At 43.8% G+C, this 21,095-nt stretch overlaps 1 protein-coding gene across 3 annotated transcripts in view; it reads left to right on the plus strand.

Moving 5' to 3' along the window:
* Window positions 1-6,072: 6,072 nt before the first annotated feature.
* Window positions 6,073-21,095, plus strand: part of Wdfy2 (WD repeat and FYVE domain containing 2) — a 136,255-nt gene continuing 121,232 nt past the window's right edge. For all 3 annotated transcript variants that reach the window (XR_005975883.1, XR_005975882.1, XM_041668136.1), the window contains exon 1: window positions 6,073-6,411. Coding sequence is in view for 1 of the 3 variants with exons in the window: in XM_041668136.1 (XP_041524070.1) it covers window positions 6,275-6,411 (137 nt within the window). In the remaining 2 variants the exon portion in view is untranslated. The remainder of the gene's footprint in view (window positions 6,412-21,095) is intronic.

A 21,095-nucleotide genomic window follows, 5' to 3' on the forward strand; every position in this document is an offset into this window, starting at 1 on the left:
AGCTGGTGCGCAGAGGATTTGGGGGAGAAATAAACTATACCGTGTAATTTGTACAATGGTTGACACATCTACGTTTGTCCAGAGCTGTAGAATGCACAATTCTAAGAAAGAAGCCTTGTGGAAACTCTGGGTTCTGGGTGACAGTGGCAGCCACCTTAGCTCACTGTTGGAAACAAATGTTCCACACTGGTGGGAGATGTGGGGCAGCTGAAACACTGTAACTATTAGCGCAAGGAGTATATGAGAACTTACTCTGCTTTGGGCTCAATTTTGCTAGGACTATGTTGTTACAAAATAAAGGCTATTTTAAAAAGGTAGGAGCTGGGCTGCCAAGATGGCTCAACCAGTAAAGGCACCAGCTGCCAAGCCCGATGACCTGAGTTTGACCTCTGACACCCACATAGTAGATGAAAAGAACCAACTTCTGAAAATTGTCTTTAACCTTCATACTCATACTCAACTCCCCTATAATAAAAATGTGAGGAAAAGTTTTAAGAAGGGTAACATAAAAATAGAAAGGTAGTAGATAGGGTACATGGGTAAACAGATAGATGTTAGGTAGGTAATGGATCGAGGATACATACGTAAATCTAGCTTCATTCCTCTATATGTGGAGAGCTTTATTATTGGCCTATATTGTCTGGGTTAAAGCAGAGGAAATGGAAAAGATGATTAAGAGAAAATAGGGCAAAAATTAAAAACCTAAAAATGTGTTTATTATGTTTTTAGTCAGGCACTGTGGTGTACACCTGTAATCTCAGCACTGAAGGACAAATGCCAGCTTGGGTTACACAATGAGACATGGTCTCAAAATCAAACCAGTGAGAACTGGAGCAATGGTTCCCCAGTTAAGACTGTGTATTGCTCTTGCAGAGGACTCAAGTAACTCCAATTCCACAGGATTTGGCTTCCAACGGCACCCACACACATATTACACACACACACATACACACACCCCAAAACAAAAACATCTTCCTGGCAGTTCCCAGAACAACTGAGTACAGAAAGACAAGCTATTTTCTTACTCACTGGGCAACAGGAAAGATACCTGCCTAAACATAAGCATTCATTAGCAACAGTGGAAAATCCAGCAGCCTATATGGTCCTTCCTTGAGGAAGACAAAAAGATTAGGGCTAGGGCTGGAGAGATGGGTCAGAGGTTAAGAGCATTGCCTGCTCTTCCAAAGGTCCTGAGTTCAATTCCCAGCAACCACATGGTGGCTCACAACCATCTGTAATGGGGTCTGGTGCCCTCTTCTGGCCTGCAGGCATATGCACAGACAGAATATTGTATAGATAATAAATAAGTAAATATTTAAAAAAAAGATTAGGGCTAGTCCTCCTGCTGGAGGCCCCACTTCCACACTGCCTTCAGACTTCCTATGGTATTTTAAACTAGACTTAGAATGCTCCCTACATTAAAAGTACTTGGAAATACTGTCTACACTACTCAGACTATGCTAAAAATTAGTAGTTAAGGGAGAGGGACTAGGGCTTTATATTTTTAAAAATGCCCAGGCATTTTGGTGGAGTGAGGCTTCAGAACCATCAGACTTTAGGGTATTTATTTATTTTTATTGTTTTTGTTTATTTATTTATTTATTTATTGATTGATTGATTTCTATACTGGGGTTAGAGTCCTGGCCTTCCAGTATGCTAGGCTAGCACTGTACCACTGACCTACATCTTCAGTCTCCACCAAACCTTCCTGCGGAAGGAGCTCGTGTGGCGGTTGAAAGGAAGGGGAAGGAGGAAGGCAGATGGTATGTTTTCTACTATTCTTGATTGGAATGCAAGTGCGATTTGTCATAGTGCTTGTACACTGTAGAGTGTAAGTAGATGCTTCTTGTCCGGACTGCTGATGTTCCCAACTACCTGGCAGCTGTTTCCCAAATTACCACACAGAGGCTTATGTTAATTATAAATGCTCAGCCAATAGCTTAGGCTTATTATTAGCTAACTCTTATGCTTTAAATTAACCCATATTCCTTATTTACACTCTGCCACATGACGGTACCTTTATTAGCATGGCACGTTCATCTCCTGCTCCTTCTACATCTGGCTGGCGACCCCGACTCTGCCCTTCTCCTTCCCATCCTCCTTAGTTTGGTTGCCCCACCTATAGACTTCCTGTTTAGCTACTGGCTAATCAGTGTTTTATTAAATCAATTTGAGTGACAAGTCTTTACAGTGTACAAGAGGATTATCCCACAACACAAGAGCCTTTGAGTCAGTCAGAAAACTCACTCAGGTCCCAAACTGAATTCTAAACCAATTTACACAATGAAGGAGGAAGTTACTGTGGATTTCTTATCCTCAGACTTTTAACAAGTCTTCACTTTTAACAACTTCTAACTTTAACTTTTAAAAGCTGAGTGAGACTTTTACCACTGCAATTTGGTCTGACTCTGATGGTGACCCATGCCCCTTACTAGCAATCCATCCCTCACCATTACATTCCACGGTCTTGAGACAAAGGTGTCACCTCTGTCCCATGTCTTCTCTTGAACTTCTTCCAATTCCTTCCGTCTTGCCCTTGTCCTTTATAGCTGTTCCTTGCAAGATACAGGGATTATTCCTCCAAATGAAGGCTCTCCATTTTTCTTCTTCCTCCTCCTCCTCTTGTATAACCACGGTATAGAGTTGGCACTAGGAATGTCCACAGATGTCAAATACAAGGCTCGAAAGATTTAAGCCATTTGCTTCAGTACACCTTGTGAAGCTCTCATTTCCCATCTCATCCCTTTGGTTTGGAATATCAGTTCCTCTCCCTCCACAGCCCTTTGTGTCTTTCCTCTGTTGCCATGGATTTGACCCTTGCTCTTGAATCCCTACCTGAAGGTTGGTGTATGGCCACCTGCCAGGTAATGTCCACTTATGACGGACCCACTACCCCTATGGGTCTCAGACTTCTGGATGCACCTGGACTCCTGTGTATTTCATCAGACTACTCCAGGGGCCCAGACCCCACCCTGTCTTCTGTTACCAGTTTAGGTTGCTGAATGTGCCAGAAAAATACAAGTTGTTTGTTACTAAAATGGGCTGTGGAGTCTGTTGTGACCCTTGCTTTTCTTGTCTGGAAGTCTTTCATAACTGGCCATTCAAGAGTGAGAAGTTAATCTAATAGAAATCATTTTAATACAATGAGCAAAAATAGCCTTGGTAGTGGGTTACAGAGATGGCTCAGTAATTAAGAGCACTTGTTAGAGAACCCAGGTTTAAAACCAAGCATCCATGTCATGGCTTACAATAATTTGTTTTTTAAAAATATTTATTTATTTATTTATTTATTTATTTATTTTGCAGTATTCTGTCTGCTTGTATACCTACAGGCCAGAAGAGGGCACCAGACTTCATTACAGATAGTTGTGAGCCACCATGTGGTTGCTGGGAATTGAACTCAGGACCTTTGGAAGAGCAGGCAATGCTCTTAACGGCTGAGCCATCTCTCCAGCCCCGGCTTACAATAATTTGTAAATCCAATTCCCAGGGTCCATCTCCTCTGACTTTGGTGGGCTCCTGCATACATGTGATACACATACATATATTCAGGCATACATACATATACATAATATAAAATAAAAAAAATAGTTCTGGAGAGATGGCTCAGCAGTTAAGAGCATAGGCCACTCTTCCAGCAGAACCGTATTTGATTCAGAGTATCTGCTGGAAGCTCACAACTGTCTATAATTCCAGTTCCAGGGGATCCAATGCCCTTCCCTGGGCATCAGGCACACACATGGCATAAGAACATACATGACCCCAAAAAACCCTCAGACTGCTTTAATCCTCCCTTTCTCAATTCTGTGCAGTCACTAATCAGATTTTTTTTTTTGTCCACGTAGTTTTGCCTCCTATGGATATTTTATGTAAGTGAAATCTTAAAATAAAATAAATGACTCTTTATGACTGGTTCCTTTTACTTTGTATTTTTCTTTCAAGGCTCTCCTATGTGTAACATGTATCTATATTTTATTTCTTCTACTAAAGAAACGTTTAGCTATTTACAGCATTTTATCTGTTAGTAGATACTGAGGTTATATGCACATCTTGGCTATTCATTGTTTTCTTGGCATTATCTTTCCAGTTCGCACATTATCTCTTGAACACTCAATGGCTTTTCTAGCCAGAGATCTTCAGTCCTCTACCTTTCTCCCATAGAACTGTCCAAGACATAATGTTGGCCATAAACAGCTAGGGGGAGGAAGGGTTTCTTTTATTTCACAAGTTACAGTCCATCACCTTGGAAAACTAAAGTGGGATCCTGGGGCAGGAACCTGGAGACAGGAGCTAGAGCAGAAACTACAGAGGAACACTGCTTGTGTTCCGCCATGGCTTGCTCAGCTTTTTTTTTTTCTACAAAGGATGGCATTTCCTGTAGAGGGCTGGTCCCTCATTTATCAGTTATATTTCAAGAATATCATCAGTTGAAGTTTCTGTTTCCAGATGATGCTAGTTTGTGTCAAGTTGACAAAAACTCGCCAGCACAAATAGCATATTCAGTTTTGTGTGAGACCATTTTCATCTTTCTTTGGTCTAGATGCAGAAGTGGAATTGCCAGGTCACATGGTATCTGTCTTAAGTAATGTCATGACCGCTCTAAAGTACATTTGAGTAGATTTTTGTTGTAGATACCAGGGAGAGCACAGTCAGAGATTTCTGGGATAGTTCAGCGCAAGGAAGGAAAGTAATAGACTAAAAACCATGGCCAGTAGACTCCAGGCCACGACAAAAGAGAGAGGGGGAGAGTGAGAGAAGAAATGTCAGGGTTAAATAGGAGTGAGAAGCTGGGGGAAGTGAGCTTGAGAAATTTAGAGTTTAGGGTCGGGGGGCAGGGTGAGAAGAGCCACAGGTCCTGTGCGAGCCTGGAGAGCTGGCAGGCACTTTGGTATTTCAACCGGCACCACAGATACCTAGTTTTCAGGAGTTTTTTTTTTTTTCCTCAGAGACCAAGCCATTTCACATTCCCACCTGCAGTGTCTGGAGTTCCATTTTTCCACAACCCAGTCAACGTTTATCATCTTTATTATAGTCATTCTATTAGGGTTTTTTTTGGGGGGGGGGGGGTTCGAGACAGGGTTTCTCTTTGGCTTTGGAGCCTGTCCTGGAACTAGCTCTTGTAGACCGGGCTGACCTCGAACACACAGAGGTCTGCCTGCCTCTGCCTGCCTCTGCCTGCCGAGTGCTGGGATTAAAGGCGTGCGCCACCACCGCCTGGCTCATTCTGTTGTTATTAACTGTCCATTGCTGGGGATAGGAAACAAGAACAGACAAAAAGGCTAAGTTCAAGTCCTTTAGTCATATAACACAAAGAGATGATCGACATCATGATTCCAATATATCCTCGGAGAATCCTGTTTGATTCTCTTTCCCTACTCCCAATCCCCAACTACGAGGGGTGGCGGTGTTTGACACAGCGAGAAGACTTGCTCAGCAGGGTCTGCTCTTTAGTTCTCCCCCTTAGATACTAGCTCTGACAGTGACTTGAGCAATCACCCACAGAAGCCGCTGGGTTTCCTTTTCCCACACCTCTCCTCCAGGGCTGAGAAGTGGGAGTTACAGCCTTCTGGAACAAGGACCGGGAGGATGAAGAAAACTACAACACCCAGGAGTCCAGGCGGTGCTGGCAGGGGCGCGCGCTCCATTCTGGCCGATAGCACAGCGCCCTCCCCGGTGTACTACTGTTAAAGCCTGGAGGCGAGTCTCTCTTCAACTAGTTTAGCCTCTTTCAGGCCCTTTTCCGGCTGGGATGACGCAGCTTTTCCCCGCCCCATTCTCCGTAGTCTGGAGAAGGAGGGGCTCTAAGCAAGCGTCTTCACAGATTTTAAGGGGCGGAGAAGGTAGGCTAGGGACCTCGGGAACAGAGCGCATGCGTCCCAGAGCTGCACGGTTACGAGAGTTTACGGAAGGCGTGTAGGGGGGCGGGATGACGGGACACGGGGCGGAAGTGGCTGCTGAAGTGACGCACGCGCATTGGCCGCTAGTGCCCATCCTCCGGAAGTGGGGCGACCGCCCTGCGACAGGCCCCGCCCCAGCCCCGCCCCTGCTCCCCGCCCCCTGTTCTCTTAGGTGGCGCCGGCTTGCGGCCGGTGTGGCGCCGGTATTGGTTCCAGAAGCCGGAGCGGGCACGTTCCCTGGACAGGCGTCAGGGCTATGGTCGCCAGCTTCCGAAGGCCCGCTTTGCATCTCAGCCCGATCCTGAGCACGAACCTGAACTGTCTCCTCAGCCCAGTCCCCCGGAGCGGTCGGCCGCTCCCCGGGCGCGCCCCCTCCGATGGCGGCGGAGATCCAGCCCCAGCCCCTGACCCGCAAGCCGATCCTTCTGCAACGGGTCGAGGGGTCTCAGGAGGTGGTGAACATGGCGGTGATCGTGCCTAAGGAGGAGGGTGTCATCAGCGTCTCGGAAGACAGGTATGGACTGCTTGCCCCTCGGCCGCGCGGAGGTCCGACCGGGGTTTGGTGGGAGTGGAGACCGCGCCTACTGGTCCAGTTCCGAGCGCGGGGACTGGCTCCTGGCGGAGTCCGAGTGGCCCTTGGGCTGACGGTGCCGGGGACACCAGACCAGGGTCCAGATTCGGGGGTGGGAGGGGCAGAGGAAGGAGCCGCCCGGCCTTGCAGGTGTGTTAGCTTGGAAGAAGCCCGCCGCGCCAGGATGATTTGGGGACGCTAGTTGGTCCAGTTCTTGACTCCCCAGAAGAGAAAGGAAACGCTACTACTTTCTTCCACACAGTCTATCTACTGACCTGTGTATATCCAGGACAGTTTTCACCGAACTCAAGGACTGTTAAATTGTGAAGACAGTAACTGTGGGCTTCTGCGTGTCGTGCCTTTCTTTCCTAATATCTTGGAGCTCAACAGGGAAGTTTCTGGAAGTTGCAAGGCGCCACTTTTGCAGACATCTACTTGAGTTCCTTCCCTTTGCCTGCTTCCTTTCCACTTGCTTAGTTAGCAGAAGTAACTCTAGTTCTTCTGCCGTCAGTGTTCTCCCCTGCACTGCGTTTTTGATTTCCAGAGGAATGCCGCTTGAACGTGGGAACTAGGGTAATAGATATGAAATATATATGAAGTTGGGTAATATCCACAAGCATCCTAAAAACAGTTGTAACACGGGAGAGGAATGTGAATATCTGAGTTTTTAGCTTCAATTAGGTGGTTTGGTTTGGTACCATGCTGAGGTAGTTTTCTTCCATAATGACTCTTAAACTTGTAAAGGTAGAGCAAAAGTGTTCACTTTTTTTTAAAAAAAATAATCGTTTCGGCACTTTCTATGATGTAAACTCAGACATTGTTACTTGATTGGTCTCTTAGGTTCTTGAATATAACTAGGAAGAGCGTCTTACATGTGTATATTACACATCTGCATCATGCTTGGAATAAAGGGCACAGGCTTCATTTCCTATGCAGATCCGTGGGAAAACACTGGCAACGTATGGTCAATGGCAGTCAGTCCCGGAAGAACAGAAGAAGTTAATTGAGGTGAACGTGGGAGCTTTTTGAAATTCATAAGGAAGTCTTATGACAGTGTTTCACTTTTTCCTTTGGTGCTGCATGCTTAGATGGCACCAGACCGCTTCTGGGCTTCCTTTTTTTTTTTTTTTTGTCAAAGAATTATCTTTTGGGAATATTTCCCATAAAATATATTGAAGAACTATATTGATAAATGTCCCTTGCCATTACTGGAGATGAAATTGTTCCTAATTTGTAAGCAATTCATAAGTTCATTGAATCAAGTCAGAGGAGAAAGCTTGTCAGACCTCAGCTCCTTCAGATTAGTTTCGAAGCATCTGATTCTCATTCCAATGTCTTTTCCCTGAAGGGAGCAACTTTAGTGGAGGTGCTAGTTCAGTGTCTAGAGAAGCTAACAGTGTATGTGTAAGAAAGTGAAGAGTAGGTTTCATTTCATCGCAGGACAAAGGAAGTGCAGTGTGTAGTTATCTTTTGCTTCTCTAGTTTGCAGTGTATATAACAGAATTTATCTTATTGTGGAGTTACTGTTGAATCAGCCCCTACAGAAATCCAGGGTCCTTGGCTTCGTAAATCTGATTGTTCAGGTTGGCAAGGCTGTGCTTCTTTGGGTCACTCAATCATGAAAGTAACTGTTTCAGGGAGCATTTTTAGTTATAGTTTTCACTAAAAGAGAATTGATCTGTGTGTTCTTGCTTCTCAGAATCAATGTTAGTGCCTCGTGATATAATGCTAAAGATAGGAAGACAGAATATTGATTTTTTTTTTCACCAGCACTTACAAAGACATTACCATTAGCTGCTTTGCCAATTCATTATTGAACCACGAGGGTCAGCTACAAATAATGCCATAGTATTGTTCTTAGGAGACCCTCATTTCCTTTTCTAGTTCTGGCTCATTATATATGTATGTGTACCTTTGAAAAACACTCAATATTCTTTGTTTTAAACAGTAATATACATACTTCGTGTCTATTTTGTGTTCTGTGAATTCTCTAGGGAGCTTTGTGTGTCTTATCAGTTGTGATCTACACAGTGCCTGGCACACAGGAGCCCCTCAATATTTGTTGTATCAGTAACTGTATAGAACCTCCTTCCACTCCGTTTCTGGAAACACAGCATCTTAACTGTTCTGGATTTAATTGATATTTGTTGAGTGACTACTTTGACGGCCCATGAAAACCTTATGTAGATGAATACACATTTGTGGGGGAGGTATTAGACTAGCTGGCCTTAGACGCTTTAAAACTGAGATGTCCAAACATTGCTTCATTCATCCCATTAGACAGTTGGGTTACTAATGTGTTCTCGTGTGTGTGTGCATGACGGTGATGCACACAGTTGAGTAGCAGAAATTTTAGAGTACAGGTTTTGTTTTGTGTATGTGTGTGGTGCTAGGGATGAACTCTTAAGTCTTGTGCATTCTAGGCAAGGACTCTACCACTGAGTCACATCTCCGGGCCAAGAATATTATGTAACAGAACAAAACCCCTTTGTTTAAGATACAGTACTGGAAAGAGAACTTTCAGCTGGGGAAGGATGGCTGGGCTCCACACTCCACAGCCCTTCTTCTCCTCTGAATCCCTCTTCCTTCGGAAGATTATTTCACTTGAAGAACATTTTCGCCTCAGCCTTCTCTCATTAGTAAGCTGATGGTTCTCAACTCTTCAAGTGAAGAATAGGTAAAAGTAATCTTCGTTTTCATTGTTAGGGATTGTCATACATCCTAATTTTATTTGTTATGTTTCTGGGATTAAACTTGAATAAGACAAAGTGGTTAAAAAAAAAGAAGTCTTTGCTTTCAGGTTCATTGTGGCACAGTTTGTACAACTTGGAACTTTACATGATATCCAAGGAGGAAACACAGGGAAAATAGGGAATATAAGAACAAACGGAGTCCCTCACCAGTTAATCTCTCTGCCCTGACGCAGAACCTGTTTCCAGAACTCACTGGCCTTGAGGACGCTTTGGTTTCCAAGGGCTCCAGGCATTCACACGATGCACATATATACGTGCAGACCCGACACTAATACATACATACAAAATAAGAATTTAAAAAGATGGACAAAGCCATTTGAGAGCAGAGCAGCAACTCAGACCTCTGTGCTGTTTCAGTAGAGCCTAAGGTGAAGAAAGCCAGGCAGAACCTCTGTCCAGGGGGGAGCCAGCCTGTTCAGATCCCTATTTTGGTCTTAGTTAGGTTTCTATTGCTGTAATAAATCCTTTCCTCAGAGAACTTGGGGAGGAGAGGGTCTATTTTGAGCATGAAGAGAAGTTAGGGCAGAAACCTGGAGGCAGTAATTGAAGCAGAGGCCATGGAAGAGTGGTGCTTACTGGCTTGCTGTCCCCAAAGCTTGCTCAGCCTGCTCCCTTGTACTGGCTAGGACCTGCCCAGGGTACCACACCCACAGTGGACTGGTCCCTCCCACATCAACCATTAATTAGGAAAATGCCTCACAGACTTGCCAGTCTGGTAGAGGTATTTTCTCAGTTGATATTTTGTCTTCTCATGATTCTAGCATGTGTCAAGTTGACAGACTAACCAGCACACCTTCCTAAGTTCATTATATGCAACACTATCTTACCATACAGAGTCTCTGTAACAGGTAGTTTCTGTTAGTTGTTGGAAGCTGATATTTTCCTCTGGGTGGTCAGAGAAGTACAGCAATCCCTCCCTCAGATGGGCATTGTAGGATGAATAGGAGTTAAGAGGAGAAAAATGGGATAAGCCAAGCCTGGTGGTGCAGCTACTCTTAGAGGCTACTCAGAGGGTGAGTGAGTAGGGTTACGTGTTTGAAGCCACTGCAGCAATTTAGGGAGATGAGCCTCAAAATAAAACAGTGAGAAATGGACTATGGGTATATCAGTGGTAGAGAACCGTTGCCTGGTATTCACAAAGCTCTGGATTCAACCCCTAGTGCTACCAAAAGCAAGACCAAGATCTGTGGTAGAAGACATAGCAGGTCAGAGGGACTAGCACCTGTGGGCAGGCGCTAAGGAACCAGCTAAGACTGCAGCCAGCCTGCACTAGTCAGGATCAGCTCTGAGAGTTGCTGGGCCTCCAGGAGTCTGGGAAATGAGTGTCTTCAGAGGAATAACGAAAGCCAAAATGAAAAAAAAAATGACTGAAACACCTGGGTGCAAGCAAGCATTTGAGATTCTTTTTCTGGATAAAGGACTTGTGGAGGCAGGGGTGGGGCTGGCAGGATAAGAGGGGACCTGAGGGAGGGCAGCCTAGTTTGATTTCTGTTGGTGTGATAAAGCACTAGGCCAAAAGTACCTTGGGGAGGAAAGGTTTTATTTGGCTTTCTGGTCCAATCGCAGTCAATCATTGTGGGAAGTCAGGGCAGGAACTCCAGGCAGGAACTGAAACAGAGACTTGGTGGATTGCTGCTTACTGGCTTTCTCTCCGTGGCTTGCTCAGCTCATCTTCTACAACCCTGGACCAGCTGCCTAGTGGCTGGGCCCTCCCCCATCAATCATTAATTAGGAAACCGCCACATAGACATGCCTGTAGGCCACTATGATAGTGAGAGTTCCTCAACTGAGGTTCCTCTTCCCAGTGGACTCTAGTTTGTGTCAAGTTGACCAAAACCAACAGACTCAGAGAGGTTAAGCACTGAAAAGAGGACCTTGGAGAACTTCCCTGTACTTTGGCTATTTGGAACCAACCCTTTCAGCAGCTTCCTTTAGGGGAGAACTCATGAATGATAAAGGACATCAGAAAAAGGAAACCTGGTGCCCAATGGCTAGCACAAAGGAGACTGTCAAATGGACCCCTGACTTTGAGTTGTAATGGGCTGAGTTTCCCAGGCAGATATTAAAGCTGAGCCTGAGGCAGCTTGCTTTAGGCAGGCTGGGGTGGAGATGGCAAAGAACTGTACTAGAGAGGACCTGGCTGTCTGTCTTTAAAGCTTCACACCTCTAAGTCTTGCAACTGTCCTGTTCCTAAATGGCCTTCATTACTTAATTTTATTTGGAAAAGATAGGTTAGACTTTTATTTCTTATAAATCATCATAATAGTGGTTAATTTACTACTGATTCTTTCACTGTGAAGTGAAATTGCACAAATACTTACATAAAGCACAGGAGCTGGGCTCGTGATGGAGTTTTATGTACCATGGATTTTTAACATTTGTATACAGTTTTTGGAAAAGAGCAAATCAAAGTTTTTCCTACAATTGAAACATAGTTATGAAAGTTGAGGATTTCTTAGAGTGATGGGCTGAAGTCCAAACTCACTTTTGACTATGTGAACTCTATTGAATGGCATAAAATAAGTAAACTTTCACCTTTGTACTAGAGAGCTGTCAGTTGGCACTAATGTTCCTGTTTTCAAGTCCCAAAGGAGTTTGCGCCATGGCCATGGGATTGTTGAAAGTGAAACTTTTACTCTGCATTCAAGGGTGCCCAGGAATCTGCGGGGGGGGGGGGGGGGGGGGCGCTGCCTGTGTGGCCCGGAGGTCAGGAGCAGGCTGACTGTCAGATCTTTGTGGGAAAGTGTGTTTCGGATTACTAAGACCTCAAGGCTGTTGACAGCTCTGACTTTCTTTTAGATTGTGGAACCGGATTTTCTGCAGGACTCTACAGATCTTAATCACTTGAATTGCAAAATTGGAAAGTGCCAGGATGGCATTTCTGACACTCTTGACATGAGTGATTTTGAGCCTGTGATACATACTCCTAGTATAGAACAGAAGCCACTTGAGAGAGAGAACCTGTCCAAGCAAAGGAGATCAAAACTTCTTCGAAAAGCAATCCTACTTTGTACTTACACAGTGTCTTTCCATTGCCGTTTTTGCTTCGTTGTTTGGCATAGAGATAGGGACATTTTTTCATTTGTTACTGAGCATCATCTTGATGTCATTAAAAGAATTTGGAAGAGTGGGGATGTAGTTCAGTTGGTGGAGAGCTTGCCAAATGTGAAGGAAGCGATGGATCCACTCCAGATCCAAATAAAGGGGGCCTGGTGGTGTACACCTCTAGTATCTGCACCTGGGAGGTGGAGGCCAGAGGAGCTGAAGCTCAAGGTCAGCCTTGGCTAAATATGGAGTTGGAGGTTGGGGGGGGGGGGTGGTATACTGAAAAAAAAAACACTTTGGAGTTTGGAGGAAATAAAGCCACTTTATGTCATTTAGAGGTTAGTAAATTGTGATTTAAGACAGGAGTATTAATCTGCTGATATCTGTAGTGTTAAACTGAATGGTATATAGTATATACTTACTTACTGAGGCAGAAAGCTCCTCTGCTCAACTAGACTGTTGAACGGAGTATCAGGATGCTGAAGGCAGCAACTCCTCCTCCCCTCAAGCAGGAGGCCTCTGGGGTTAACCATTAGTAAAAATTAATCCAGGGTTCTAAGAAATAGCCACTAAGGCCGAAAGAGGAAAGGAAGTGGCCTACTTGTCCTCCGCAAGGGTGCTGCTTCATGCGCTTCTGTTTTTAATTTAAAATTCTTGGAAGAAAGCTGGGGCAGAGGCTGAGACCCCAGCCAAATCCATTTCGCTGCATATTCAGTCCGAGTCTCTTCATCTTGGAAAAGTAGGGAGTTTGTGTCTCAGAACTACTTTGTGCCCTTGGGGTGACTGGATGAACAGAAGGTCCCCGCAGCCACCTCACCCCGAAATCACCAGTGAAAAAGAGTAAGGTGGGGAGAAAGAGGCATGCTTGTGTGAGATTGTCCCCAGTTCATGGAGAAACTGAGAAGCAATGCTCTTCCGAGCTTTTGGATAGCAGTGGTTGTTTCTTCCCGGCAGAAAGCTTGCAGATGTGTTTGTTTTGTTCTGGTGCCTAATACCCAGTCGGACAGGAGTCACTTTATTCCTGCTTCTAGACTGATCCTTAGGTTTCAAGTAGTGAACATTTTAGCCCTGGGTAGCTCGCTAGCACCCAGTCACGCCTTGGGGGTGCAGAGTAATGTTTGGGAAATTGATCAGAAATCATAATATTTAGTGCCCATCTCCCTCCCCCATCTCCCTCCCTCCAAAAGAACTGGGGCAGGGAGTGAGATCCCAGCCAGCTCTGCTCTGACCTCGGCATTTCTTGGGTTTCCTGTGCTGTGGTGACCTTCTCATGTGACTTTCTGCTCTGTCATCTCCCTTTGATTGACTTCCTGACCTGCTAGTGGGCTGGGAACCAGAGTTTGGAATTCAGTTCTCTAGAGGGGCTGCTCAGGTCCTTTCTCTGCCTTCATAGTTTTAGTTTTGTGTTCTTTTAAAACAAAACTGGGTGTGGTGGTTCATGCTCTAGAGGCAGAGGCAGGCGGTTTGGACCTCTGTGAGTTCAAGGCCAGCCTGGTCTAGGAGTGAGTTCCAGGACAGTCAGGGCTGTGTAAAGAGACCCTGTCTCAAACAAAACAACAATATGAAATGCAGGTCAACGTAGGGGCCTATTTCCTATGATCCGACCCCTACCCCTGGTCTTCCCTGCCTTTCTGAAATTTGTACTATAGTTCTGGAACCAATCCAGTTTGAATGGAAGTGGATGGAGTTCACAAAAAGCTGGGACTGCAGCAAGGGAGGAGTTGCTTGAGTGGCCCTTTGGCTTCTTGTGGTGTGTTCCCTCATTACTGATTTATTACTTGAAAAATGATGCATCTTACCTAATTGTGAATGTCATTGCTGACCTGTATGAGGAAACTTTTCTTTATAGCTGGACAGATATGCCTGTAATATGCTGCCTTAAAGACCTTAGTGCATTTTCTTATAACTACATTTATTTTATTTTATTTATTGAAAACAAAGTTGTTTTCATACAGTATATTCTGATCACAGTTTCTCCTTCCTCATCTCCTCCCAGTTCCTGTCCCCCTCCCCACCTTTCCATCTCCAGGCCTTCTCTCTCTCTTAAGAAAACAGTATCTTTTCTCTAATTCTAATGAACAACTTAATTTTAAGTGATCATGATAATCCTTCTGGAATATTCTTTCATCTTAAATGAAGACAGTATCATTACAGTTAAAAAAATACCTGCCTATTGACCTTAACACACTGTGCTGTCATGTATTACCTTCTAGCAGCTTTCCTGAAGCAGGCTTCAGAAGTACAATCTAGTCATACTTGTCTGTAGAATTGTCCCCACTTAAAACTCTGCCAGGAGCTAGCTAGTCCTTGCCTGTCATTTTGAGTGGGGATATGGCTTTCTTTCCTTCAGTGGTCACTGGTGTCTAATTGCAGTGGCCTGTAGCACTTATCGTCGTCACTCGTCTTACTGTTGGTTCTGTGTTTAACAAGATGGAGCGTGGGTGGTGGGGTAGAAACCCTTGTCTCACTCTTGGTTTTAGTGGAAGTGCTTGTTTTTTTTTTTTTCTTTTTTCTTTTCTTTTTCCTGTTCAGCAGGATGTTCACTCTGGGCTTGCTGTATATTGCCTTTATTATGTTGAGATATGTTCCCTCTATTCCTAGGTTCTCTATGATGCTTATCATGAAAGGATATTGGATTTTTTTCTTCATTTAATGAGATGATCATGTATTTTGTGCCCTTGAGTCTATGTGATGAATTCAATTTATTGACTTATTTATTTATATTGAACCACCTCTACATCTCTGGGATGAAGCTGACTTGATCATGGTAGATTATCTTTTTGAAGTGTTCTTGAGTTCATTTGGCAAGTATTTTATTGAGAATTTTTGTGTCTGTGTTCATCAGAGATATTGGCCTAAATTATTATTATTATTTTTTTTATTGGATCCTTGCCTGGTTTTGGTATCAGGGTAATACTGGCTTTGTAAAAAGACTGGGAATGTTCCTGCCTTCTGCAGAAAAATTTCAGTAGTATTAGTGTGTATTTTTCTTTGAAGGTCTGGTTGAATTTTGCACTGAATTCATTCAGTCTCTGCTTTTTTTCATTTGAGAGATTTTTAATTTCTGCTTCTATCTCAGTGAATGTTGTGGGTCTATTTAAGTAATTTATTTCCTCTTATTTTAGCTTTGATAGGCCATATATATCAAGAAATCCATCCATTTCTTTTAGATATTCTAGTTCTGTGGAATACAGATTTTTAAGATACATCTTTAAGAGTCTGAATTTCCTCGATGTTTGTTGGGACGCCTCCTTTTTATCTCTGATTTATCCACTTTGATCCCCACTTTCTTTTTCTCGGTTAATTTGTCTAAAGATTTTCCAGCAGTGTTAAGCTTTTCAAAGAAAGGACTCTGTTTTATTGATTCATTGTGTTGTTTTTTGTTTCTGTTTCAGTAACAGCCCTGATTTTGGCGATCTCTTCCAGACTACTGCTTTGGGTGTTTTTTGTTCTGGTTTTCCGAAGGCCTTTAGGGGCATTATTGAATTATTAGCTGACATTCCCTCAGTGTTTTTGATGTAGATCTTTGTTGTTAACATCAGATGCGTTTTAAGAAGGGTCATGCACAGTAAGAAGACTGAATATATGACCTATTCTATCAGTCAGAATAGAGAACCACTCAGACTCTGACCCTTAGTATAACCAGCTCCCTCTTTCTTTAGACACCATAAAGAGACCCTGGATTGTAGCCTGGGCCCTGGAACAGCCGTATCCCTGTGGCCTGCTATCAGTCTTGACAGTGTCCTTTAATCTACAGCATTGTTTTGCTCCAAATAAAGTTTCCTTGCTGCTTCTGCAAATCTACGTGTGTCCCCATTTTCAACTCTTTGGGTAAGAGGCCAATCTGCCAGTTACCGTCTGCTGGCAAGCTCTCATAGTACTGGGAGGTGCTGTCTGGCCACCTGAGGAGAAGAAGAGCTTCCAGTGCTATTACTCATTGGTGAACTGACCTGCTAAAGCAAGATGTCCCCCCTGGTGCAGTAGTGGTCTGGCTCTTATAGTGGAGTGGCCAACTAATCGCTTTTGTATTGGATTCGAGGTCTGCTCCACAGGAAAGAGTTCCTGTCTGGTATTGTAAGTCTAGTCAAAGGCCCTAGAGGGCCTTTCTGTTGTCTTTCTAAATGGACGTGTTGTCAAACTGCCTTCCAGATGTTTATGTGTGTACACATAAATTAGAGGCTGCCCTCTGCCTTGACCAGAGAACCTCCTCTCTCTGTAGAGCTTGGCAGTTAATGCAGAGACTCTAACTAGTCAAAGTGCTGAGAATAAGGGACTGTTGAGTGCTTAGCCGCTCTGTATGTCACACACTTATCCCCGCCCCTACCCAAGGGATCATAGGAAAGGAGAGCAGAAAGAATGTAAGAAGCAGAGGTGGGGGCTGGAGAGATGGCTCAGTGGTTAAGAGCATTGCCTGCTCTTCCAAAGGTCCTGAGTTCAATTCCCGGCAACCACATGGTGGCTCACAACCATCTGTAAAGAGGTCTGGCGCCCTCTTCTGGCTGCAGACATGCACACAGACAGAATATTGTATACATAATAAATAAATAAATGTTAAAAAAAAAAAAGAAGCAGAGGTGGGGAGGCGTGCTCTGAAGTGCTGTCTTCTGGATGTGCTATGGCTGTTGTACTTGTGAACTCTCTACAGCTGTGGTTACCTACGCAAGACCAAGCAAACAAGATCAGCTAATGTTCAATCAGGCAGCACTTACTAGATTCAGTTAGTGGGGTGTGGGAGGGTGATAACATGCAATGGGGGAGCATGCAGAGGAGGGAGGAGAGAGTTGGGAATGGACATGTTTAAGATACATTATATTATTTTTTGAGACAGTGTTTTTCTGTGTAACCTTGGTTGTCCTGGAACTCACTATGAAGACCTGTGGCTGGCCTCTGATCTCTCTCTCCAACGTGCCACCATGCCCAGTAAGATTCATTGTTTATTTTCCAACATTGTTTAAATGTATGAAATTGTCAAAGAGTAAGTGAAAGGTATTTTATTAATAAAGAGAAAATAAAGTTCCTTACAATTGCCTCAGTGCACTTGGGTGTCGAATACCTGCATTCAGTGTGTGGTAAACTGGGCAACCTGGTCTTCATGGGAACACTTCAGCGGCTTCCGTGGGAAGCTCCTGGGACATTTGAGTGGGAGCTGCATTCTAGGTCTAACTCAGAGTGCACACTGTTTTGTTAGCTCCCCAGGAAAAGTCCTCTTGAACTACTGCTGATAGGTCAAAGATGGATTTGCATTGTGGCTGCATATAGTTCACATTTTCTTCCTGCCCACACCCCATGCCCAAGTCCAGAGGGTCCAAAAGTGGCAAAGGTAGAGTCCCCTATGTGAAAGGTTGGCTGACTTTTGAGGTGGGATATGTATTATTTACTCATGGCTACAATAAAATACCTGACAGAAAAGCAAAGGAGAGAGGCTTTGTTTGGTTTGCGGCTGAAGAAAGAACGCAGTCTGTTAAGGTGAGAAAGACAAATCTGCAGTGAGCATGAGCCTACCACGTCACATCTGCAGTGAGCATGAGCCGACCGCGTCACATCTGACAGTAAGCATGAGCTGACCGCATCACATCTGCAGTGAGCATGAGCCGACCACGTCACATCTGGCAGTGAGCATGAGCTGACCACATCCAGAGTGTTCTTACCCCTTCAGTTAAATCTCTTAGAAAACACCCTCCCAGATATCCCAGAGTTGTGTTTCCATGTGGGTTCTGAATCTAGGCAGGTTAACATAAAGATTAATCATCATAGGATGTGAGTGCATGGCCCTCCTCTTACTAGCTAGAGCTAGTCACAGCCATAAGTGGACTCAGAGTTGTGTCATTGTTGCTGTCTGTCCCAAGCCTATTTGTCTTTCTTTACCATAATGCTCAACTATCTAATTTCTTTCAGTGGTGGCAAATTTAGTAAGCTTTTGAAAGGGGGAATCTTAGCCAGGATATGGCAGCACACACCTTTAATTCCAGCATTCGGAGACAGAGGCAGGCAGATTTCTATGAGTTCCAGGCTAGCCTGGTCTACAGAGCTAGTTCTAAGAAAACTAGGGCTACATTAAGAAACTCTGTCTTAAACATAACAAACAAAGAAAAAAACAAAAAGAAAGGGGTATCTTTCTATCTTACATTTCCCAAGCCAGTCTCAAATGATCCTCTTGCCTCAGCCTCTTGGGCTACAGGTATGTGCCAGCATGCCTAGTTTATTGGTTATTTTCGAAGTCTACACATTGACTTGTTATTCTTAAAGACTTCTAATATTGATTCACACAGAATGCTTGTCACAAAACAGTTATGTAGGTAAGTATTCAGTGCGAGCACCAACAAGCAGGGACTTTGTTCTATTCTTTGTGTTTAGTACCATGTTGGATACATAGCAATACTCAGAAATTTAGTGAGTGTGGATTGAAGGTGTCCAACCACTGAAAACTGTTGCTGCTGCTTCATTTAGTCAGTTTGCATGTGTAGTATTTGAAGAATACATGTATTCACAATAGTTCAATATTTCACATTTTATAATTAGGTGATGGTCATTATAGTTTTTAATTTTGTGAATTTTTAGAAAGTATCTTTTGTTTTCAGAGAATCTCTTCATCATTGAGATTGTCTCTCTCCTTCCTTCCTTCCTTCCTTCCTTCCTTCCTTCCTTCCTTCTTTTTGACAATGTTTCTCTGTGTAGCCCTGGCTGTCCCACTACTCACTCTGTAGACCAGGTTGGCCTTGAACTCAGAGATCCCTTTGCCTCTGCTGCAGCTGGGATTACAAGCATGCACCACCACTGCCCATCTGAGATTTTCTTCACTAAGACATGAAATGTCTCCCTAACTGAATGATAATCTTTACATTTATAAATCATCTTTATTTATTTACTTTTTTGATTATTTTATTTAAATAGATTATTTTCTTACATAATATATCCTAATTACTGTTTCCTCTCCCTCTACTCTTCCCAGTTCATCTTCTCTTCCCTTCCCATCTGAATCCACTTTCTTTCTGTCTCTTTGAAAGAATTGGCTTCTAAGAGATAATAATAAAATATCACAAAGTAAAATATAATAAGACAAAACAAAGCTAACACATCAGAGTTGGACAAGATAAACAGAAGGAAAAGAGCCCAAGAGAAGGCCCAAGAATCATACGCCCGCTCATTCGCCCACTCAGGAATCCTATAAAAACACTAAACTGGAAGCCGTATTATGTACATGCTTGTATATGAGTGACCCGTTGCAGACCCGGGCAGGCTCTGAGTTCACATGAGCCCTGCTCATGCTGATTTGTTTTCTTGCTGTCTTCTGTTTCCTCTGGCTCTAACGTTCTTTCTGCTAACTCTTCATTAGGGTTCCCTGAGCCATGAGAGGAGGGATTTGGTGGAGAAATCCCATTTAGGGTTGAGTGTTCCAAGGGCGTTCACTTTTATAGAGCATTTTTAGAATTGGCAGTTTGTTTTCACGCTTCAGCGTTTGATTCTTACTATAGTACTGTGAAGTCATAGTTTCTCAACACTCTTATCTTCACAGTTGTTTACTTCATCCTTTCTTTAGATTTATTTTATTTTATCTGTATATATGTATGCCTGCATGTATGCATGTGCATCACATATATGCTTGGTGCCCTCAGAGGTCAGAAGAGGGCATTGGATCCCCTGGAACTGTGTACAGGCAGTTTCAAGCTGCCATATGGGTGCTGCGAACTGAACCTGGGTCCTCTGCCAAAACAGCCAGTGCTTTTAACTGCTGAGCCGTCTCTCCAGATCCCATCTTCATTCTTGATGGCTGAGAAGTTAACTAGAATCTTCTGGTTTTTTTTTTTTTTTACAAGTTTTGTTCGGGTTTCTACCCCTGTCTCATGTGACTCTAGGCTGAATCCTGTTTTGTTCAAGCCTGTTAACATTAAGCTCCCTTTGGCAGGATTGGTTTAGGTCTAGGCATGTGATCAGACATTTAAGAAGAAAGACTGATGGAGGTAAAGCAGGGAAGCACACGTTCCCTCTTTGCTTGGAAGGGATTCTCAGAGAAGGAAGGACTCCTTTTTTCCCTGTGCCCGTTATCTTGGCTGGTTGTCACTGTCGGGAGCTCGTATTGCAGAAAGGAGAGGGAACCTGAAAATGTGGACATCTGTTGCATATAGCTGAAGAAAAAGATGGAGAGAGCCAGTTGCCACATTGCCAACTTTGGGGCTGACTTACTTCATGACTCCTAGCTAGACGCTGTCACTCTACAGGAAAGGAATGGAGACCCAGAGAGCTTGAAACGGAGTGACCACCAGCAGCTGATGAAGCCACTCTTGAAGTCATAACTGTAATGTGGTTACTGATTCCTTCTCTGGTGGCCCCTGTTGGAGTGGACAGCATTTCTGGAAACAGTCTTGCTTGGATTTGAGAGGAACTGGATTGACAAGGGAAAGTGTTTTATGTCTGAAATAGTTTTAGATGGTTCCTCATTATTTGATGATTGGATGACCTCTTACAAATGCTGCTCTGGAATTCTTACTGCTGGCCATGGCGGCATTTGCCGCACCATGTCACGTTTGCCACAACCCCAGCCTTCAGGAGGCAGAAACAGAGGATGCTATGGATTCTAGACCAGCCAGGTTCACATAGTGAGTTTCAGGTCAGCACAGCTTTGTCAAGAGGACCTTTCTCAAGCCACAAGCAAACAACAAACATGAATTCTTACTTTGATTTCATTTTCTACTTTTCTTTACCTGAGATGAGGAATAAATCAATATATGTTCTTGGGAAGGATCTTCTTGGTAGCAGAGTGGTTCAGTAGTTCCTCTGCTTGTCCTCATCTGCAGAAACACTAAGAATATGATCGATGGTGGTAGAATTTGG

The sequence above is a fragment of the Microtus oregoni genome, unplaced genomic scaffold, assembly GCF_018167655.1.
Source record: "Microtus oregoni isolate MIOR12 unplaced genomic scaffold, Mior012 000001F_ref0000356, whole genome shotgun sequence".
Lineage (NCBI taxonomy): Eukaryota > Metazoa > Chordata > Mammalia > Rodentia > Cricetidae > Microtus > Microtus oregoni.